The following is a 24419-nucleotide window of genomic DNA, read 5'->3' as shown; positions in this document are numbered from 1 at the left end:
TTTGGCCATCTGCTTCTGTGAATCTGTGTTACTAGCGAAGCTCAGTTCGCAAACGAATCATTCTATTGAACCGGTTCTTTTCAAAGATTCGATCGAACCGATTCGCAAAGCTATTACATTTCAAAAATAACCATGGTAACCATAGATTCTATTACTCACATCATCAATAATTTCATAAAACTGTGATAATTTGACATTATCATGCAATACATATTTTTTAAACAGTTTTTCTATGTAAACATGCGCTACACGGACATCTTTGACCATATTGTGTACTGTGTAAACAACATCTCGCTGTTTTTTTTTCCCCAGCATTTGACAGTTGAAGAAGGATATCATCCGGGTATTCATAGCACACTTCTTTTTGTTGCAGTTTAAACATACTACTTGCACTACATACAATACAAAATGGCGTAGAATAATGCAGAAGTGTGCAGTTTGGGATGCACACTCATGCTTTCAACGGTAGCAGTTAGCCCTGAGTAGCTGAATGGGCAGCGTTACCTGGCCACGATGTGGTAATTAGCAAAACTGCAGTGAAGACAGCATATGTTGTTGAATGCTATGAAATCACCCCACACTGTGTGAATCTGTATATGAGAAAATTAACATTATTTGAGATATAAGTTCAAACCGAGTTTGGCTAACATGCTAAAGCTAGCGGCAACATATGCATTTGAAACTTCACTTCACTTGATAAATTGCAAATGCTTCTGTGTGGTTAAAAAAAAAACTTTAGTGTTCCATTTGGGACAGTACCCCACTACATGTTGAAAATTCACACACTAGTTGGTCGAGTGCATAGTTTAAGTGCACATTGTATAGTGTGCTATTTGGGACACTTAATCTTTTAAAACGCGTTTTGAAACACCTGTGTTCTGTTTCTTCTAGTGCATCTTTTTAGTGCATGAGTGCATTCGATCTGAACAGCACCTTGGCTTACACTGCTTTAAAGAAATCCTGTGTTCATTTATTACGATTTTACAGTAGTTACTAATAAGTTTCTAGTTACTTGCTAGACGTTTTTCTAGCAAGTCAGTCCACTGCCAGGCATCTGTGGAACACTCTTGGGAAGCTATTTCCTGTCATGAAAGTGTAGCTCCTATCAACTTGAATGGGGGTGATTAAGATTATGATAAAATAACATATTTAAAATCAGCAGTAAAATCTGACAACACTGGAATCATAAATGGTGTTTCTTTACCTCTTTACGCCAAGAAATACGGAATTTTCCCGGCTTGTACAGCTAATGCACATTCACTTTCTCAAGTTGATTGACATGTGAAGTGTGTATCTAAAGGTGATTGGTGATAGGCGGAACTTCCTTTCTACATCCGTTGACCATTGGGCGCTCAGAGCTCCCATTCATTTTAATAGAAGTGACCGTCTCTGCTAAATAATCTCTGTAAATAGTCTTTGCTAAGGACTGTCGATTTAACGCATTAATTCAGTGTGATTAATTTGACAAAAAATAATGCGTTAAAAAACATTTACGTAATTAATCGCACCATAATAAGGAAGATTCCTGGGAAATGCAAGCTTGTAATACCACCTGTTTACTCCAGAGGGCAGTAAGTGAAATTTCAGCTGTATGAGCAACGCACAGTTTATACAGTGAAGAAAACAACCCACGACACAGACATGCGTTACGTTCTTGCATTCAAAACACTTGAAGGAGCGCAAATGCGAACTAAGGGATCTCAAGATGTGTTTAAAGATTGAGTATTAAACTATATTTAACTTGAAACAGTGAACTAAACATTTTATGTTTATGATGCAACGCACCCGAGACGCTAACCAAGCATATCTGACGCTTGTTGAAATTTTTTAATATTTAAAGATAACTATGTATAATTATATATTGATATAAATATGTCTAATCTTTATATATTGAATTATTGCTATATGAGGGACTTTCTCAGCAAATATTTGTATGTGCGATTAATCACGATTAATTAATCGGGACACCATATAATTAATTTGATTAAACATTTTAATCGATTGACAGCCCTACTAATAACTGAATTAACTATTGCTGTGTCTCATTTGGAAGGCTGCGTCCTCCGGAGGTCGCGTTTGTCGGCCGCATACGTCATCAAGGATGTCTCATTTCATTTCATTTTTATTAATTTTTTTTTTATTGGGAATGCAAAAAAGGTTAACAGTTGTATTAATGTAAGTGCATATACATAAAAGACATTGACAATAGATTAAAAAATAAGACAAAAAAACAAAACAAAAAAAAACGACACAGCCTCGATGACGTATGCGGCCGACAAATGCGACCTCCGGAGGACGCGGCATTCGCAGACGAGACTCAGCCTATGTTTTGTTTTGTGGTGGATACTATGGTTACAATAGTGTTTTTTTTTTTATAGGGTTTGATTCCAATGAAGAACATGAGAGCAAAACTGTGAGGAAAGTGACATGTTGGAATCATAACAACCTACTATTTGATGTTATCTAAATTACACAATCGCAAATATGCGTATAAAAAGTGGTATTAAAATAGTGCTAACTATTTGTAACGCAAAATGCTGCACAGGGACTTTTGAGAACATTCAGTTCAGTTTAAATTTGAACCTGTTCAATGAAACGAACCGTCTAAACGAACCGATTCGCTGAATCGGACTTCCTCACGCTATTACGCAAAAAAAAAAAAAAAGTGTGTCGTGTGTTTCCGGGTACTGGTTGCCTCAGTTTCCCTTCCATAGCTTATATTTTAAACAATAGTTTATAATGTAATCAATTCGAGTTAGAATGTTATTTTTTTGTCCAAGATGGCTGAAGCACAACTCTCAAGATTCTCTTATTTCAAACCACAATTACACAAGTGGTGCCATTTAACCACACAAGATGCACCCTAGTGTTCAGTGTTTGGCTATTTGTATTTGGTTTCCTTAAATGCAATGAGTTGTTTAAATATAAAAAGTAACCATAAATGTAGTTTAGTACATTAACATTCATTAATATGCTAGCGCAGCCTTGTAATATCAATGTTATGCACACTGCTTTTGGATCAAATCAAAGGGCTGTAATGTACATTTTTTCTTCTTCTTGTGGTTATCAAGGACAATCAAGATGCCAAGTGTTGGTAAGTGAATATCCAGATTACAGATTATAGGAGGTGTAGTTAACAAGATTAAAGGGTTTGTGTAATCTGATACACTCAGATCTTTAATGCTGCATTCAGTCACTTTGTGTTTAAACGTGACCTACAAATTCTTGTATTTTTCTTTTAACATATAAATGATAGTAAAAGTAAATGATTAGTAAGTAGTTAAGTTATAGTCAATTGTATATGTGTGTTATGCTTGTGTGGGGATTTGCATTATTGCTTCTACAGCTTATCTGAATTCATGTCTAATGAAAGTGACCACACCAAATTACTCACCAGAATTATTTTGGTTCTCACTGCATTAATATCTCCATATCTGAGCTATGTCAAAACTGGTGTTTGCAATCAGTTTGAAGTCTTCTATATATGTGAAAAATACTGTAAAAAAAAATAATATTTTTTTGTTGATATTATAACACTCAATATCAGTTATAAATCAGTTATCCATTGATGACATTTTGTTCATACATCCTCTCGGATGAGTTAAAGAGCCAATCAGAGCAAAATTTCTGTGAATGTGTTGTTTTCCATGACAGATTAGAACTGAACCTTGTCCCAAGACATGATGATGTTACACTGATGTGTAGATGTTTAATTTACACCTGGATATATGGCCCTTAATATGGAGATCACCCAAAAATTAATCAAGAAGAGCTGTGCCAGTTAACACATGAACAATTTCAAAAATAACTTGATATTTTGTATTTTATATGACATTGCTCATATTCTCTATATTTTTTTGTTATAGGTATAGATAACATAATTCTTCATAAATCTTTATCGCCCTCTGCTGTTTTAACATAAATGACACGAATCTACTGCAGATAATGATGTAATTACACTATGTGTGTTATACACACACCCCAGCTGAAATTATTCTGAAAGGTGCGCGAGTTTGGAGCATAAGGCGTTAAGGACATGCTTATTAATATTATGCCCTTACCCAAACCCTTTATCTTTTTACCTAAAAAGGCGGGACGGGTCAAAAAAAAATGTTGTGGTCATCAACATTATGCCACAAATGCTGTCGATTGATCTTAACTTGTATTGAACCCGAAATATTCCTTAAATGCCATTTTTATGCCATGTTGTTCATAACAGTTGTCAGTTGAGGGCGCTATTTTGCTGCTGTTGTTTTTGACAACTGTTTCTGCTCAATATCATCTCCATAAATCTCATTTGGTGTCTTAGGGCATGGCTAATCTGGCTAAAATACAGCACCTTTAAGAGTAAATCAATGTGAAATATACTATAGAATATACATATATAATAATATTTTAAGATGTGTTTGTCACACAAAAATCAAACACACTGATCAGATGTTAAAATGACTAATGTCAGTTTCTTACATTTTAACTTTTGTGTTTTTTAAGTAAGTAAGAGATTCATACAGGTTTGGAACAACTTGAGGGTGATGAAATGAGAAAGTTGTATTTTTTAGGTGAGCTATTTCTTTAACCTATTTGCACTTGCAATAAACACACTGTTGCAAACTGGTTGGTTGAATACAGCAGAGAATGCTTCACCAATAAGTGAACTGTGGCCAGCGAAACCCACGAAACGTGCCTCAGAGCGGCCACCCACTCCCATGATGCACTGTATATGACATAATCAAATTGGTGACTCATCACCCTTAAACTACTTATCTATTTGTACATATCGGATTATTTTGCAATAAACTTAAAATATATTGTTTCTACACTTATAATCAACAATCTTAAATCAATAGTTTTATACATCCCCATTGTTTTTTATTCAGTGACATCATTCGCAAAGCTTCATGGGATTGTAGTCAGTGTCCTCATTAAAGACGGTAGGTACACAGCCTCGTACCTTTGTATTTTTCAAAGCTTAAGTATTGTTTTTTTTGCCTCAAAACAAAGTTTGTGATGTTGTGATTTACCTTGGAGCTGGTTGGTTTGATTCATGTCTTACAACTCTTTTATGATTTTATGAAGAGTCTATGGGAAGAATTAATGGGAAAAATACTTCCGGAACCCAGGTGTCTGAATAAGTGGGCAGGCACGGTTTTGTTCTTTTTAGACTTATTTGAAGGGATGTTTTATTTGATTGTATTTGGTTGAATTTAAATAAATGTGTCTTATTTTCTATGCATTTTAGAATCAGAATCAGAATGAGCTTTAATTGCCAAATGTTCTCATGTCCACAAGGAATTTTATTTGGTGATAGGAGAAACAAGTGCACACAGAAAATTAGAGTGAGACACAGAATATAAAACAAGGTAAGAGTATACATTGACAGAAATAATAGGACATATAACAGAATGGTGTATGTACATATGCAAGTGGTAATAATGTGTGTGCAAGGTAGGTATTGAATTAAATATGTTAATTTACATATGTACATGAGACATGTATTTACATTATTGCACTATGGAGGAATCCTGAGGAAGTGTTGGTTGTCTGCAAACTACAGGAGCTTTGACAGTGGGGTCTTTTGCAATGCAGTCAATTGTGTACAGGGAGAAGAGCAGTGGAGCGAGAATGCATCCCTGAGGAGCACCAGTACTGATAGTGATGGTCCTAGATGTGAGTTTCCCCAGTCTCACTAGTTGCTGCCTATCTGTTAGAAAGCTGGTGATCCATAGACAGATTGGGGTGGGCACGGAGAGCTGGGTCAGTTTTGTTGAGCGAAGAACAGGCATGATGATATTGAAGGCTGAACTGAAGTCATCAAATAGGATCCTTGCATAAGTCCCAGGTCTGTTGAGGTGTTGCAGGATATAATGCAGTCCCATAATGACAGCATCATCCACAGACCTGTTTGCTTCATATGAAAACTGAAGGTGGTCCAGCAGGGATCCAGTGATGTTCTTCAGATAGGCCAAAACCAGTCTCTCAAAGGACTTTGTGACCACAGATGTGAAAGCGACAGGTCTGTAGTCATTAAGTCCTGTGATTTTGGTTTTTTTGGGGACCGGAATGATGGTGGAGTGTTTGAAGCAGCAGAGAACTTCACACTGCTCCAGAGATCTATTGAAGATCTGTGTGAAGATGGGGGCCAGTTGATCAGTGCAGACTTTCAGACAGGCAGGTGAAACACCATTTGGGCCTGAAGCTATCCTAGTCTTTTGTTTCTAAAAGACCTGACACACATCCTCCTCACGGATCATAAGTGCAGATTGAGTAGCAGGAGGGAGGTGGGGGGTTCCAGAAGGTGTTGGTGTGTGTGAAGTGAAGTGAAGATCAGAGGGGGTGAGGGGGGTGAGAATGGGCTTTTCAAATCTGCAGTAAAACACATTCAGTTCATCAGCCATTAGTTGACTCCCTACAGGGGTGAGGGGTGGTGCCTTATACTTTGTGATGCTTTTTAGGCCTTTCCACACAAATGCAGGATCGTTGGCTGAAAACTGTTTTTTCAGCTTTTCAGAGTAGCTTCTTTTAGGCACTCTGATTTCTTTAGTAGACTAAGTGTGTTCCTGGCCTTGTTGTTCAATGTTTTATCCCCACTTCTTATTCTGTAAGCATCCTCTTTGGTATAATGAAGCTGCCTTAGTTTTCCTGTAAACCATGGTTTATCGTTATTGAATGATACAAATTAATAATACAAAGTAATAGGGATGCACATATCCTCACAGAAACTGATATATGATGTTAGAGTATCTGTGAGCTCATCCAGGTCTGTGGCTGCAGCTTCAAAAACACTCAAATTACAGTGCAGTCAAAGGAGTCCATTGGTCCACTCTTTACAGTCCTTACTACAGGCTTAGCAGATTTTAGTTTCTGCTTGTAGGTTGGGAGGAGATGAACCAGAGAGTGATCAGAAAGTCCTAAAGCTGCACGTGGGACAGAGCAATATTCATCCTTTACAGTGATGTAGCAGTGGTCCAATATATTTATTTCTCTGGTGGGACATGTGATGTATTGTTTGTATTTTGGCAGTTCATGGGTGAGGTTAGCTTTTTTTTTTTTTTATCTCCCAGAATAATGATAAGAAAGTCCTGGTGTTGTTGCTTCGTGTCTGTGAAGTGATCAGCCAGCTGTTGCAACACTGTGTTCAGGCATGCTTGTGGCAGAATATAAACACTCACCAGAATGAACGTCTTCAAAGCTGTTACATCTAAACACCAACTTTCGTTCACCACCTCTTGTTTTCCCCGATAACACCACGATGCGATCCGCCCTGAACAGCTGGAAGCCCGGCAGAAGCAACATGGACAGATGCAGTCCGGGATGGCTTCAGCCAGGTTTCCGTGAAACAGAGAGCAGCTGAGTTAGGAAAGCACTTATTAGTTTAAGCGAGCAGAAGCAGTTTGTCCGTTTTGTTGGCGAGGGAGCAAATATTCGCCAGATGAATATAGCCTACGGCAGCCGAGTCCTAAAGCCGCGTTGACGAATCTTCACGAGCGCACCGGCTCTTTTCCCTCGCGTGCGTCTTTTGGATCGCTTGTAGAGCAACGCTGCGCCTCCAACTAAGATAATAAAACGTCAGAAATGTATAATCAAACACAGGCAAACAAAATTGTCAGGTATGCTCTGCTGAATATTCAGCAGTTCATCCCTGGTGAAACTGATCGGGTAATAATATTTATTCTATTGCAATTATTTTGCCCTATTGATTATATTCTAATGTAAAACTTGAAGTGATTTTTATTCTATTCTATACGTACAAATTTAAAGGGATGTTCTATTTTAGTCTGTCGCATTTAAAGGAATCGCACTGTATATTGTTTCCTGTCTGTAGTGTAAATCAGAGGCTCGTGCGTCCTCCCCTTTAAAGAGCTTTGTGGAGTCGCAGGGAGGCCAAATCTCCAGCTTCAATGTGCTTCTCATTCTTACACCGTCACATTCACATCGCTCGGGCTAAGCTTTTGCATAAGAAGTCCTGGAGCCTCAGATATCCATCCCAATATCATGCAAATGTTGGATCAGGTTTTAAAAGCATCTCTGGCACTGTCATATCTCGTCGTGAGAGGATGATCGCTGGAGCTCGCGCGCCTCTGGATGCAGTGCGTGTAAATGGATGCGTGCGTGTATGTGTCCTTGAGTTGAGCACCGCCAGGATGGAATGTTTCACCGATGCATGGCCGATTGCATCCTGAAGCAAAAGCTCAAAGAGATAAAATTAGAGTTCGTGTTTACGTTTGCATCCAGATGCGATTTGCATTGCTGGAATACACTTCGTGGCTCTAATGGAGGAGACGAGATGATATAGTCACTGTGTGTGTGTGTGTGTGTGTGTTTTTTTTTTAGAGGAATTCTTCATTTGTGCTGTGCATTATCAGTTACGGTGAAGATGCCTCGGAGTTTGCGCAGGCTGATGCATCTGGTGCTGCTCTGCCCTTTATCGAAGGGCTTACAGGTAACTTTCTTTGGTGAAATAAGACATTTTATATAAAAATATAACACTAACAGATAATAGCATGGTATTACCATGTTTTAGACATGCGCCATGGTAATATCATGGTTCATGAACATGGTTATCGTTCAGTTCCATTGTAGGGGACACTGGGGCAAGTTGTCACTTTTTAGTCCAGTGAATATGTCTTAGGGTTGGTAATTTTAAGTGAATGTCTGTAAATGCATTTACTTTACATTTTTGTCTTAAAAGTTTAATTTAACACAAATTGACCCTTAGTAAGGTCAATAGTGGGGCATGTTGTCACCCTATATAAGGTCTTAATTGGAACCTATCATTAAATAGCCTATTTTCAGGCTTTACAGCTACATTTAACCAGTAAAACAATTCACGAAACAGCTAATACATACAAAAATATCAGAAATTGTCATTCATACATTGTATAGAAGTACCAGATATTAAACACAGGTGACAACTTGCCCCATTAGAAATGTGGCAGCCTACTCTGACCTGGCATTTCTGTAAATATCCTTGTTTGTCCTAATAACACATCAGTGTATATGATGATCAGTGTATGTGTTCAGCCACAACATTAAAACCACTGACAAGTGAAGTGAATATTTTAACAGAATGTATTATACATTATATACAAACCTGTCACATTCATTGCTGAACCTTCTCTGAAGATGTCACAGATGATAGACCCATCTTTTGTCCAGCAAACAGCAGCAATTATGTTTTAGACAATAAAAGCAATTACATTTTTCTCCCCTATAGGTTACCATGGTTTATTGGTTTATTTCACTTTCATTGTTTGGAAAAAAATGCAATGAAAATGATTTTAACTATAAGTAACTAAGGCTAACATAAGGTGAAATACCTTTATTAAAGTATTTAATCAGTGATTTGGACATAATGCTATGCACAAATGAATGTATTTTAAAGTGCTGCGCATAACAGTTGACTGTAACAACAGACAGTAATAAAATGTCTCACAAAACATAACACAAACATGCACTTGCACACACTCTTTCCCACTCAGGCACAGGAAAATGCTAGCTGCTTTCGGCATTCAGTGCCCATTTACACCTGAAACTGTTGAAGAAACAACACATGTTAGCACTCTAACGTCTCTCTTTCTCTCAATGTAACGAAGAGGCTTGTTAGTTGTTTTGTCTCATTGTCTTATATGACCATATACTGTATATAGGTTAATATTGAGTATATACAGAGAAGTATGTTGGCTTGACAAAGCAATGTCTACCAAAGCTGGCACAGACCTTCAGACTGTTCTGCCTCGGGTTACTATGTACTGATCGGACTAACGGTTTTCTTGTAGCAGACAATGAAATATGCTCCAAATCCCTTAAGCCTTGCTGACACTACATGACTCAAGCTCATCTCCTTTGATGTTTTGAGTCGGTGACTGGTCTGTGAAGAGTAGTCCCAGATCTTACGACCAACGGTTGTGTAGTGTGCGCACTCCTGTGACACACACAGATAGGTTGCAGACCCTACAACAGATTTCAAACCAGCTTGATATCAAGAAATCTTGTTGCCAGGTGTGTGCACTGTCCCAACAAGTGAGAGACCAACAACGAGCAACAGCCAATGAAATATAGAGAGAGTGCAAGAGGAGAGCAATGTACTGGGAAGCAGGAGATAAAAAATTATTAGAAAATAAACTAAAACAAAACATCACCACATCTCCTTACCCGCTGTCTTCATTATTTTATTTGTTATTTTTTCCCCTCGGTGCAAATCAGCTCCAAAACGAGAAGTTCTTTCATGTTTGTTGACATGTTATCATGAATCAACTGCATGAATTTGAGAATGAATTTCATTATCGTAATTTTAAGATGCATTTTGGGTGATCTGTTTGAAGATTTGTCCACTTCTAACACATTCAGACATTGGGGTTCATTTAATCTTGCGGATTTAATGGGGAATTACCTTCCGAACGGAAAATTCGAAAATGCGAATGCAAGAAATTCTCATAATTCTTCAGTGCGTCTTATATCAACATGCAGGGACACATATGTGAAGCATGCATATCAGAAGCTCAATTAATACATGAGAATTCTGCCCTAAACTTCATGTTTGCCTTTATATTAAATGCAACTTTGTGCCGGTTTTAGCTCTTTCTTTTAATTCTTTAATTGTTAACATTTTTGCGCTATATTATCATGCAGTAATACACTAATTTATTGACTGATGTATGTACTCAAGAAATCAGAGACTCTCCCTTCGAAATTCAAACACAAGTGGTCAAAAGAGACAGCCCGTTGTAATGGTGATGTGTCTCGCTAGTACTCTTGTGATCGGATCACCCAAAATGCATCTTAATTCCAGGTGTACACGGGGCCTCTGTAGGGACCGAATGGTGGTACAGCTGATGCACCCGGTCTGTGTTCAGTTGTTTGGTGCACTTGACTTTTAATTTCCATTCCAAATTTCTAACTGTATTAACTCCTAAAGGATTGTCCTCCAAACTAAGTTTCAAGTGAGGACATAGTAGTGTGGACCCATCCATCCATCCATCCATCCATCAATCTCTTAGATTTTGAAGAATTCAAAGTGCATAGGGGCACTATGCAACCTTCAAACTTTATAAATGTTTAGGCTTTGTCAAGCCAACCTCAAATTTTGTCTCAACAAATTCATTTTGTAGTTATTATTGTTCTCTGATATTGTTCAATGTCATATTACATAACCAACAGCTTATAATGGTCATGTGTCATATTGTTGAGTTTAAATTGGTTTCTTTCTCTCTTTTAGGCCCATTTGCCTGCAGTAAAGGTCAAGTACCTGTTGGTGGCATGGTTTGGGATTCTGGTGACCAGCTGGGTGATCTACATGCAATATTCCTCTTATTCAGAGCTCTGCAGAGGACATGTTTGTACCATGCTCATTGTAAGTCACCTCTAGTATACACTACCCCTAGATACTCCTTAGGGTTTGATAGAAAGCTGACCTGATGCAAGCAATTGTTCGAGAATTCAAGCAATGTGCTATAGAATGAAGCTTTGGCTATACACTTAACACCATGTTGTAACTAGGCCCTAACCCTAACACAGCCTATATAATATCTAATATACAGCTATGTGGACTAGAGTTCTGACCAATTGGATTTCACTGTGAGCGGGGCAATGCAGCGTGACCCAATAGAAATAGAAACCAAGCGAACAACAAAATGTTTTTGAGCTTGTTGTTTGTCTGTATGGGCCGTGCATCTACAGACTTCTCTGGACTTATATGGATAGTGATGTGTGATCATTTACAATTTATTCACTATTTTTGTACATATATTAAACTCGTCATTGCCATATTTCGTTCTACATTTTAGGGGAAGCCGCTCTTCCATGGATATATATTGTTAATGCTGTTTTGCCCTTTGAAGTTCAAACAGTATTCATCAAAAACAGTAATTCACTGCAAAAAACTGATAGAGAAAAATTAAATAGATGAAGTGAGTTCATAATTATGACAGTATTGAAACTAAATGTAAATAACAAGTTGCCCCAAGAACTCAAACCGGCATTCTTTTAATCTCCACAACACACATAAATAGGGGGCACCTACCTCTTCAACACACTGCTACAAGCTTGACAGGGGCTAAAAAGATATACAAAGCATAGTGTCAGCACACAACATTTCTTATGAGATAATGCTGTTGGTCATGCAGGTTTTGAAATTAATAATTTGGACCCAATTTGGAAATTTTCACTTAGAGGTGTACTCACTTTTGTTGCCAGCAGTTTAGATATTAATGGCTGTGTGTTGAGTTATTTTGAGGGAACAGCAAATTTACACTGTTATACAAGCTGTACTCTCACTACTTGTACATTGTAGCAAAGTGTCATTTCTTCAGAGTTGTCACATGAAAAGATATAATCAAATATTTACAAAAATGTGAAGGGTGTACTCACTTTTGTGAGATACTGTATCAAGATTTGTTTAAATTGACTAATAATTTTGACCACTATGTGGCGCTGTCTCCAAACTGCTCAGGAACCCTCAGGACATGATATCAAAGACATATACCAATTTTCTTTCAAATCAGATAAAGTGTTCAAAAGATACAGTACATGACTTTATATTCAAATTCAAAATGCCGGAGAGCTGATATCATAAAAATTGGTATCGTCAAAATCCACATGACCAAAGGAATCCATATATTCAACCATATGGTTTTAGGAAAAAGTGTTCAAAAGGGCAAAAATGGCAATTTTAGATTTTTTGATCAATAAGTGGCGCTGTCACCAAACCTTGCATCTCAGATCATGGTCCAAATGAATAATATTAAGTTTCGCTTCGATATGATAGTCCACAGAATCCAAGATGACGGCCACTGTTATGTGCAGAGTTTTATTTTAAGGGGTCCATTACAATCTCAATGAGGAAAAAAATATTTTGTTTGTAGACCAAATGGTGCAAATTTTACACGCAAAAGAAAAGTGAATATTTGAACTTGTGGTGGCACTATAGAGTTTGTTCTAGAGACCCTACATTTTGCCAGGGGGCTATTCATACCTACCCCTATCAGTGTGCCAAATTTCAGCATTTTTCTCCATACGGTTCTATGGGCTGTCATAGACTCCAATTGCGAAATATTAATAATAATAAAGCCCAAAGTATTTGTTTAGATGCAGATATCTAGGCATTTGCGTACTTGATGCATGATGCAAATTTCATCATCAGTAGAGTTCTTGAGTACTGAACAGCGGCCAATTTTTTCTAACCGTGCATACTCTGAACGCGCAATATGTGCATGTGCCTGGAGTTATTTGCACTAATTAGTGCTTCCACAAGGTACTCACAGGTACTCACAGTCACAGTTGAGCCATTGCTGTCATGAAGAAGCACTAGAAGATGTCATTGCCCCTAAACAACAGGAGATAAAGATGAAAATAAAAACAGTAAATGTGCACATCAAGAATGTGTGTGTTAGGAGGTCAGAATATATTTGTATTATTTGAGCCTGAAGACGTTTTTATGGGTCTAAACTCCTGAAGGGAAATAACCCAGTCTGTCAAAGCAGTCGCAGTGTGCATGCACCAACCACCTATTTGCGCACAGTCAAATGAAGTATACTTTAAAAGGCTTGTCTTTGACTTTACGCAGACGCAAAGTGTTGCCTTCATATGACATCATAATCCCTGCTGTCCAGTTTGACACACTTGATAATGGCTGCTAAAACAAGTTTATATGATATTTGTGATTAATGTCTTGCTGGTGTTGTGTGTGTGTGTGTGTGTGTGTGTGTGTGTGTGTGTGTGTGTGTGTGTGTGTGTGTGTGTGTGTGTGTGTGTGTGTGTGTGTGTGTGTGTCAGTGTGATCATTACCGCAGGGGCATCATCTCGGGGTCAGTGTGTAAGTCTCTCTGTGAAGAAAAAACTCTTTCGCTTCAACACTGTCTTTCAACGTCACCTACACACCAGGTAATCACTCAAAAAACACACACCCTTGGCCAGGTCACATTTCATTCCAAAATAATTATTATAAATTATGGAAATAAAAATAGAGATACATTTTTTTAAATGATTTTTTATTGTAATTATTTTCAGATATACAGTGCTGTATGGAAGGAGAAAGCCATACTGGTGAAGTGTGGGATTGAAGAGAGTATGAGAGGGGAGAACAGCCCTGACTCGCCACTGCGGCATGACAGCAACCTCTTCGACAAACCCACCCGCGGAACATCCATAGATGAATTCAGAGCCATGCTGCATTCCTTCCTCAAGGTCTCTTCATCTACTAGTCCTCCTTTTGTGTTAATTTATGAGGCCTCACAATAGTAACTCTGCTCATACAGAGTTCTACAATTGCCTGTTTGTAAATTAGGAATGCACAAAACTACATATGTTTTAAAATCTAAAAGGTGATAGGTTAGTTTGGGGTTCAACTGACCCTGATCGGACACACTTCTTATAGACTGTTTGCATAAGACACAGTTAAATGGTGAGCAATAGAATGGAACAGAATGCTGGCGTTGAGACACAGTGTTGTGACTGATATTGGAGATGTCCTGTACAGGAAGAGCTAAAGACGGCCTTAACCTAACACTTATTCCTCAAGGTCCCCTGTAGGAGGGGGACAAATGGAGAGAGAGAGCAGGGGAGGATGTGGGGGAAGGGGAAATAGAAGCCAAAAATATCTGAAGGCGCTTGAAAAGGTCACAGCCAGAACAATACACTCACTTTCAGTGTCACACCGAAGAACGGCGCAAACACACACACACACACACACACACACAAAATGCAGTAAACATCCATTGACGCAAACACTTGTTCTCAATGTTAAAGGGACTTTTCACCCCAAGATGGAAATGAACTCACCCTCATGTTGATCCAAAGCCATCTGACTTTCTTTCTTCGGTGAAACACACAAGGAGATGATTTGCAGAATGCAATAAAAACTGCTATTTTCCAAACAAAGTAAACAGTGTCCAATGGCTGTCAACTCCAAAGAAGACAAAAATATCACCAAAAATGTACCATAAATGTTGTCTATTGTATATTTATCGTACAACACAACAAAACAACACAAATTGCTAACAAATTTCACAAACAATTTCCTACACATTTTCCTCCGTCTCTGACAAGCGTTTGCACGACTAAACAAAACAGCATTCCCATGCTTTATTGCAAAATACAACCCATTTGACAATTTAGATGCACTTCAATAAAGCTGCTTTATCTCACAGCTACTTTATGACTCATTTTAGGTTTTACAGTCTCTTCTTCTCTCTCATTCACTCACAGGACAGTGTCGGGGAGCAGTCGTCTCTTGGCACCCTTGTCACTCGTGTGATTTCTCTGGCAGACGTTAACGGTGATGGCAAAGTTTCGTTAGCGGAAGCTAAATCTGTTTGGGCTTTGCTTCAGATCAACGAATTTGTTCTAATGGTGGCACTACACGATAAAGAACACGCTCCTCGCTTGCTGGGTTTCTGCGGTGACCTTTACGTGACCGAACGCATAGCACATAGTGCCCTTTTCAGACTGGAGGTTCCTGGCTGGCTGCAGCCTGTGTTTCCCGAGCCGCTGGGCGTGGCACTTAACCGATGGCTCGCACCCGCATGGCCACAGCGGGCCCGAATCACTATTGGCCTGCTAGAGTTCATAGAAGAAGTTTTCCATGGTGTGTACGGAAGCTTCTATATTTGTGACGCTAGCCCGCGACGGGTCGGCTACAATGCTAAATACGACTTTAAAATGGCAGATCTCCAAAGCCTAGCATCTGAGGCAACCATCAAGGGGTTTTTACGAGGAAGAACTTGCGAAGCAAATGCAGATTGCACATATGGACAGGATTGTACAGCGACATGTGACCGATTAGCGAGGCAGTGCAATGTGGAAGTGGTGCAGCCTAATTTGGCTAAGATGTGTGCGTTAATGCAGGATTTCCTGTTGTTTGGAGCACCTTTGGATCTGAGAGATGACCTGGAGAAACAGCTACGCACCTGTGTGACGCTCAGCGGACTTGCCTCGCAAATGGAGGTACATCATTCCCTAGTTCTCAACAACCTGAAAACTCTACTGTGGAAGAAGATCTCGAATACCAAGTACTCTTGAGAGATACCAAGTACTCAAAGAGAACGATGACCAAGAGAAGGGCAACTAAAGAAACTAAACTAAAAGAATGAAAGCAGGAACAAGAGAAAGTAATAGATGTAGGGTCAGGACAGAAGCTTCTGAAGGATCAAAAGAATAGCTGAACTGCCAGCCATCATGGACTTGAAATTATTTTAACATCAATCACTTTTGAGAGTGTTGATAAGAAGTTACAGAATGGAAGCCCAGAGTGGACAGTCACTACATCCATTCCTGCTTAATTTTACTTGAGTGACTTAACTGAAGACCCTTTAACCTATGAAAATACCTTTGGAGGATTTAGAGCACATTAATCTCACTTTAGAGCACAACAGTGCCCGTCCACTTTTTCAGCCATCATGGTTCCGAAAGTATTTTTCCCATTAATTTCCTTCCATTGGGATTTCATCAAATCCTTCATCAAATATTTCTGAGCCATGAACCAAACCAGCCCTGATGTGAATCATAACATTATAAACTGTGTTCTGAAGCAAAAGAACAGATACAATAATGTGCACTTAATGTCTGTAATGAGGGAATTACTGTAACTATGATCCCATGAAGCATTGCGAATGACGTACTTGAATGAAAAATTATGGAAACATTTAGATTTTAAAGGGCACCTATTATGGCATTTAAAATGTTCCTAATATTGTTTTGGGAGTCCCTAACAACAGTTTTACATGCATGCAATGACAAAAAACACTTTTGTTGTCTTATAATATGCATTTATGTTTACCTGATTTGCTCACCGACTCCCAAATGATTCGTTCAACGACTCATTTTTCCAAACCCCTCCTTTGCGTGACGCTAATCTGCGGTGATTGGTCAGATGACCCAGTCAGTTGTGATTGGTATACTCTGTGCAGAGATTGTCGGAAACGGAACGCCCATCACCGCTTTGTAGTAAAAAAATCAAAATCAGAGAAGGAATTTGAGTTGATTTATGTTAACGATCATAGCCCAAAGTTCGGTGGTAAACACCCAATCAGTTATTGTTTGCGTTAGCCGAACGCATAAACATATTGATAAAGCACTGCATTACTACAAGTTATTGCTCTCTATTCTTTATGACAACTCCAATAACATCGACAAACATTTCACATATTTAAAAAAAATTGACATTGGAGACCTAGAAGCTGCTCTGAGCGTAACATACACAAAACACACAAATACCTATTAAGCATGCTAAAAAAACACATAAAAGCAACAATTATTAATAATACTTACAGGTTGTGATTCGTCGGAGGAAGCTGATCCAAATAAACTTGTTACTGAACCTTCCTTCAGTATCAACCGCTCATGAATCCACACTTGAAAGCATTCATGTTCAGTAAAGCAATCGTCATTAAAATGAGGCGAACACAGCACAAGGTTCGGGCTATACTTGTGTGGTATAGTTGTAAATATAAACTCTAGCCACTGATTCTTCACATGCTCGTCCCTGGGCAGTGAAAAAAAGGTCGCTTTTGATATGCACTTCAGAACACAGCGTCTTGTTGTCAACATGATGTTTTCAAGTTTTCCCTGGGCCAATTTGATAATTTTTCGTCTTGACGTCACAACGAAAAGGAAAATGACTCATTGGAAAAACGATTCATTAAATTGACTCAGAGTCGACTCCTACTTTTGAGAGACAATAACTTTTCTTACGGTGAACTTTCATATATAAAACTTTGCAGGATGTTTTTGTTCACTTAAATCCATGTTACACACTACATGAAAGGTCATTTTCAAAATTCCATAATAGGTGCCCTTTAAGTATAGAAACAATTTGTTGTGTTTTTTATGCCACATTTTCTGATATTTACTAATATATAAGTTGTTTGAGAGTGTAAAGAATGACTTGATTGCATCATTCACAGTGTGGTCACTGCAGAGCTCTTTTGGTGCACTTAGTTTACTGCAATTCTCTGATTTGTGGAGCATTTTTCTTCAGGATTCATGGGTAGTGTTGTTCTTCACCAGGAATTCTGCTATTAAAGGTGCAGTATGTAACAATTTTCATGTAAAATTCACAGTTTCTTTTGCCAATGTGTGAATGGCTTGTAACACAACTTCCCGGACTTCCTAGTTTGCCTATTAAAGCCTGCGAAGGGAGCGGGTCGGTTTTGCCGGGAAAATTAAAAGGATGTCACGTTTGTGCTTCTGCTATTCAACAATGACAACATACTGCAACACTAGGTAACGTTATCTTAGAGATGGAATCCAGCAAACGTCGCACAACACTGACTCCTACACAAACTCGGAATAAGCCATAAAAAATATTGATATATATATTTATCTAATGAATCCCGACTGGCTAAACGGGAACGTGGTCGTTGTCGAGCGAAAACTAGAGTGAACATCGGCAGGGCATTTGATTCCTGGAGGGACATTTGTTTGGTTTTGGCAATCAAAACCGACCCTGAATTGGCATTCTTCTTAATTGGACAGGTAAGCTTACATAACTGCAAAGCATGTGAAATATAGTGCCATAATGATTGATCTGTGTAATTTTAGCTAACTTGATCTTGCCTGCTAATGCTAACAAATTGCAAGCTACCTTGTTTCAAAACGTTCAAATAATTTCAACTATCTTCTCTTTATACTAAAAGTCATGTATACAGGATATATTTAAGCAAATATGCTGGTTTCTTGATCGTAGTACAACATATGACATACAAGACATACAATAGTGCAACATAACTGCAGTGCAACAGTAAAGTGTCTGGTAGTATGTAGCTGTATGTGTGTATCAGTATACTATGTTCGCTGATAAGTAGTTTGTATTTTTAATTATGCCACCTCAACTGTCAGCATGATGCTGGTGAATCACGTTCAGCCTCTTTGTACGTTACGTCATTGTTTTGGCTGATGCACGCTCGCTCGCGTCCCTATGGATTGTGTGCAAGTGCGCGAGCAACAGGCAGCTGGCTGCAGTTCACTTAACGGCCACAGGTGTCATTAATAACAAGGCTTTCTGAATCTTACATACTGCACCTTTAAAAATAATGAAAAGAAAAAAAGGACTGAAGAAAATACCATCGATTAACAACTTCGGACCTCATGGTTGGTCTGTTTTTAAAGGTTTAATAGTTATTGTTAAAAATGGATTCGCCTATGGAAAAACAATTATTGGATTTTTACATCCGGAAACAGATTGTTGCGCCCTATACCCTTAAGAAACAATGAGACAGAGAACACTTCTGTGAGTTTCTTCTTAATGGACAGAGTACAATCACACCTGTTTTGATTTATTGGATGGAACAAGGATCTGGCATCTTAGCAATGTTTGGAAGCACCATTCATTTTAAGTGAGGAAATGTCAGGAATCTCTGGAAAAACCTGCGAAACACGACTTAAAAGATAGTTCACCTAACAAAAAAACTATTTAAAAATCTGTCATTATTTATTAACCCTCTTTTCTAATGTATATGACTTCCTTTCTTCAGTGAAACACAAAAACGATGATCCTTTTGTGTTCCACGGAAGAAAAAAAGTCACATTTGGTTTGCATCAACATGAAGGTGAGAGAAAACATTTTTGGTTGAACTACCCCTTTAAAAACTGAATGCATGAATGTGAATGAGTAAACTGAGAACATTTGATATATTATGTATTTTTAGTTTTACAGAGTGTATGTTGTGTTTTTGTGATTGTTCTTGTTTTATGATGATGCTTTTCCCCAATTTGTACTGTAGTGTCATTAGAAGGAATTTATTTTTTCCAAGTGGTTTTGCTAATTAATTCGCTAGTTATGCTTGAACTGTGGGGTTATTTTGTGTTTGAATTTGTTTCTTAGGGTTTGTGGATGTCTGAATGTGTTTGTAGTGTGCTACTGTTCACATTAAACATAGCTGAGACAGAATTATGACATTGTATGAGGAATTACGGCCATGTAACTGTGTGTATGCAGGTATACAAACATGTTTGCACATCAACATGAAAGTGTGGGCATTAGTGTCAACACATCTCCCCTTGACTGATGTCATCTATAGTAAGCACTATTACAAACATCCCTCTTACTAGTTTAACTGCATAAAAGACAAAAGTGTACTATATGAGATAATATGAGAGCGTTTTCTAAATGCTCAGCTTTCGCTTAAGTAAAATGGCATTCTAGTGTGGATGTGAGGAATATGTTTACGGTAAGGGTGACAAGCTTCTCTCTTTTAGTATGCACTTGGCTTTAGTACAGTTTACAATACTCCTATGAATGAAGTGGCTTAATAGGCCGTTATGACATGTTTATTCCTTTAACCTGTGTCTCTGTAACACCAATAGCGTTTGGCCTTTTTCAGGCTTGTACACTAATTTATTTGACCTTCATCAAAGGGGTATCTTCATTTTATCTAACTATCACTCCATCAGTAAATGTTTAAGACTGAAATTGTGTGTACGTGTGTTTTATTATTATGCGTGTAAGCTAGAGATGGTTATTTATAGAGAGACGGGGTGGGTAATTTGGTGAATGCACAGACACACAAAGACACAGCACATGGTTGAAGGGTATTTATTTCTAAAGGACAGTCAGATCTGCCTGTATCCTTTTACTGACCTTTGAAATGAAACAAGGAATCAGCATATATTAGTGCAGGGAGGCATCCCAAATCCACCTCACATTTAGAAGGACTACTTACAGGACCAAACCTGTAAACTTATAAACATATTTCAAATTATAAAAAAAAAAAAATTGTATTATTTGTAGTACTTCCAGGAAAACTGGCCAAAATGTTGATGACTCATCCTGCACAACACCAATTTTTGTCCAGGCAAATGCTGTCTAGAATAGAAATGTCCCTTCCACTAGTACCGCCTGCAATTTACTAACAAGTAACAAATCATGGTTCATGGCTTTGTCCCACCCAAACAATCTGTTTTAACAAAAAATACATTAACATGAAAAGGAAAACTGTGCCTGCCCTCCAAATTCATCTTTAAGCACAAAGAATAAAAAGAAAGTTCCTTAATCTTTCATCCATATTACTGTTAGCGGCAACAATGCAAAATACAGTGTAGATGATGTTAAAGTCCCTCTGCAAGAAGGTCTTAAACAATAGTGTTGAAATGAAGAACTTCTCAAGTTCAGCATCTGCTGATATGTTTGAGATATGCCACTTACCTGGTTTAAAGCTTACGGATTAAATGTCAGGAATGTCATGGAGTTTAAACACAAAGGGGAATCAGTTGTGTAATATTAGTCTATAGAGTATTATATAGGATTATATTTAATATTATTACAGTATTTTCTGTACAGCTGTCAGATTTTTAGTATTTTGTAAACACGTGAATGAATAACTGTGTCTTAGCACTGTGCTTCTATCGTGGTGGTGTAGTGGACTAAAGCACATAACTGTTAATCAGAAGGTTGCTGGTTCGATCCCCATGGCCACCACCATTGTGTCCTTGAGCATGGCACTTAAATCCAGGTTGCTCCGGGTGGAATGTCCCTGTAATAAGAGCACTGTAAGTCGCTTTGGATAAAAGCATCTGCCAAATGCATTAATGTAAATGTTCTATAGAGACAGATCAGGATTTCTTTTCTATCAGGAAGACTCACAGCCGGAGTGAAATTAAGATGACATTTATTTGACGAATATAAAACAGAAAAGTAATGTCTCTCTTTGGTCTGACGGTCCGAAGAAGTTGTACTCGGAACCGTCATATCCTGCTGGAGATCGGAGGCAAGGGCGAGGAGCCTTCCCCCATGCAGGACGGGACTCAACCTGTGGTGGTGGGGTGGTGGAGGTTGCCGTGTTAGCACACTGAAACAGCAATGTGATGGATTGTGAGCAGACTTATAAAGCAACGGCTTACATGTGTTTGGCTGGGAATTACCCAGCAAATGGTGCGATGATGTACAGCTGCTAGCTTTCCCGCTAGAACTACGCTGCACTTACATTGAATGTGACCATTAAACAAATATATTTTTGTGCTTTTTCTGTTATGACACATTGCATAGAAAAGAGAGCAGCTACACTTTTAACTTCAGTGTATCAGAGTAAATATGGGAAACCCTCAGGAGAATGAGTCCAAGCTTTAATCAAGTAATGACATTTTTCTTTGTCTCACTTAACAGACAAATGCAAATAAATAAAATAGGTCAGCTTATAGCATAAGGAATGATGTCCTACTGAATATGTATGCATGAATCCCCATAAATAAACACCAAAATGCACAATTACTCCAATTTAGGAAATGTTACACTTGTACACACATGCAGTGTTTTAATTATGTAATTCAATATGTATGTATGTATGAACACTACTGGTCAAAAGTTTAGGGTCACTTACTCATTCTTTATTATTATTTTTCTCTTCACATTTTAGAATAATAGTAGTCATCACAACTATGGAGTAACAGAAATTGAGCTATGGGAATTATGTTGTGACTAATAAATAACAATTTTAAACAGTATTTTAGCATCTTCAAAGCAGCCACCCTTTGCCTAGAGTTTGCAGACATCTTGGCATTTTCTCAACCAACTTCTTGAGGTATCGCCCTGGGATGCTTTTTAAAATCCCATCTATGCTGGCCACTTATTGGCTTCTTTTCTTTATTCTTTTGTATTATATTATGAATTAATATGTAGGCACAATTATATTTTTGTCAACAAAACTCATTTGAAACATTTTAGCATACGCCTTCAGATCAAAAGGTCAGAATCATGAGAAGTATTTCAGTCAAGTGGCCCCAAACTTTTGAACGGCAGTGTATATATATATATAAAAGTTCCTTCCAAAATCTAGTGAGCTGCACTGGTTCGTCTATGACAGTATCCTGACTGAAATGGAACCAGAAGTGACTGATTTTAAATGCTTAAATGTGCGTACACACTGCCAGCGGCATCGCGCGCGACAGCGACTCAATACCATTAATTTTCAATGTGAGCACAGCGACTTCCGGCGACACGAGCTGTCGCGACCGTTGGCGCTAGATGTGGGCGTGTCCAGCGACGCGACAAAGTTGAGAAAAGTTCAACTTTGGAGCGACTAACGGAAGCGACAGCCAATAGGACAGAAGACGGGAGAGCTCACGTGTTCCTTCTCTCTCTCTCAGCTCCTGCAGTAACGGAAAGATGGATGAAAGGCTAATTCTTGCTGTTAGAAATGTTCCAGTGCTCTATGATATGTCTCTTCCCACGTTCAAGGACATTTTTAAGAAAAATACAGCGTGGAAAGGTGTATCTGAGATCGCGGGGATTTTATGGACTCAGACAGACCGGCATTTGCATTTTCGCTGCAGATAAACAGCCGCTATGGCAAACAGCACGCCTTGTTTCTCATTCATCTTTGATTTAAAGCATTTTATGTACTGATTCCATTTATATTTAGTCTTTTCCCTCCAAAATGTTTGTTTTTAGTGGCAAGAAAAGCAATTCGCTGTCAACAGCAATGGAATGGCATCCGTGAATGTAATTTATAAACGTTACTAGGCAACCAGTAGTGGGAATGCCCACTAGCGACTTCACCGCCAGCCACTGGCGACCTGCAGCGATAAAGTCGCTGGCAGTGTGTACGCACCTTAAAGCTGCATACACACTGCCAGCGACATCGCGCGAGACAGCGACAACATCCCATTAATTTTCAATGAGAGCACAGCGACTTCCGGCGACACGAGCTGTCGCGAGCGTTGGCAACTAGATGTGGGCGTGTCCAGCAACGCGACAAAGTTGAGACAAGTTCAACTTTTTTAAAATGAAGAGCGACTTACGGGAGCGACAGCCAATAGGAGAGAAGACAGGAGAGCTCACGTGATCCTTCTCTCTCTCTCAGCTCTTGCAGTAACGGAAAGATGGATGAAAGGCTAATTCTTGCTTTTAGCAATTTTCCAGTGCTCTATGATATGGATATGGTATATCCAGCTGCAGCTCTTGCTCCAGCCAGTGGTACTCACCATGCTGACTCCGAGATTGGATGGTTTTGTGGACCCAGACAGACCGGCGTTTGCGTTTTCGCCACAGATAAACAGCAGCTATGGCAAAGAGCATGCCTTGTTTCTCGTTCATCTTTGATATTAAGCATTTTATGTACTGTTTCCATTTAAATTTAGTCTTTTCCCTCAAAATGTTTGTTTTTAGCGGCAAGAAAAGCGATTCGCTGTCAACAGCAATGTAATTACATCCGTGAATGTAATTTATAAACGTTACTAGGCAACCAGTAGTGGGAACGCCCACTAGCGACTTCACCGCCAGCCACTGGCGACCTGCAGCGACAAAGTCGCTGGCAGTGTGTATGCAGAGAGAGAAGGATCATGTGAGCTCTACCGTCTTCTGTCCTATATCCCGTAAGTCAATCTTCATTTGAATAAAGTTAAACTTGTCTCAAATTTGTCGCGTCGCTGGACACCCCACATCTGGTCGCCAACGGTCGCGACAGCTCGTGACGCCGGAAGTCGCTGTGCTC

General features: G+C 38.7%; 1 protein-coding gene across 1 annotated transcript; it reads left to right on the top strand.

Annotated features, from left to right (window-relative positions):
- The first annotated feature begins 7400 nt into the window (after positions 1-7400).
- On the top strand, positions 7401-17234 carry dipk1b (divergent protein kinase domain 1B). The gene is made up of 5 exons (XM_052104101.1): positions 7401-8440; positions 11216-11350; positions 13771-13878; positions 14005-14181; positions 15202-17234. The coding sequence occupies exons 1-5, from the start codon at positions 8375-8377 to the stop codon at positions 16012-16014; spliced, it is 1299 nt and encodes a 432-aa protein (XP_051960061.1). The 5' UTR covers positions 7401-8374; the 3' UTR covers positions 16015-17234.
- The last annotated feature ends 7185 nt before the right edge of the window (positions 17235-24419 follow it).

This window comes from Xyrauchen texanus, chromosome 34 (genome assembly GCF_025860055.1).
Source record: "Xyrauchen texanus isolate HMW12.3.18 chromosome 34, RBS_HiC_50CHRs, whole genome shotgun sequence".
In the NCBI taxonomy this organism is placed as follows: Eukaryota; Metazoa; Chordata; class Actinopteri; order Cypriniformes; family Catostomidae; genus Xyrauchen; species Xyrauchen texanus.
This window is presented reverse-complemented; position numbering and strand designations above follow the sequence as displayed.

Excerpts from the sequence above, each read along its gene's own strand:
- dipk1b (XM_052104101.1), top strand. The coding sequence starts at position 8,375 with ATGCCTCGGAGTTTGCGCAGGCTGATGCATCTGGTGCTGCTCTGCCCT. Across the intron at positions 11,351-13,770 it reads ATGTTTGTACCATGCTCATT|TGTGATCATTACCGCAGGGG; the intron begins GTAAGTCACCTC and ends TGTGTGTGTCAG. Across the intron at positions 13,879-14,004 it reads CAACGTCACCTACACACCAG|ATATACAGTGCTGTATGGAA; the intron begins GTAATCACTCAA and ends AATTATTTTCAG.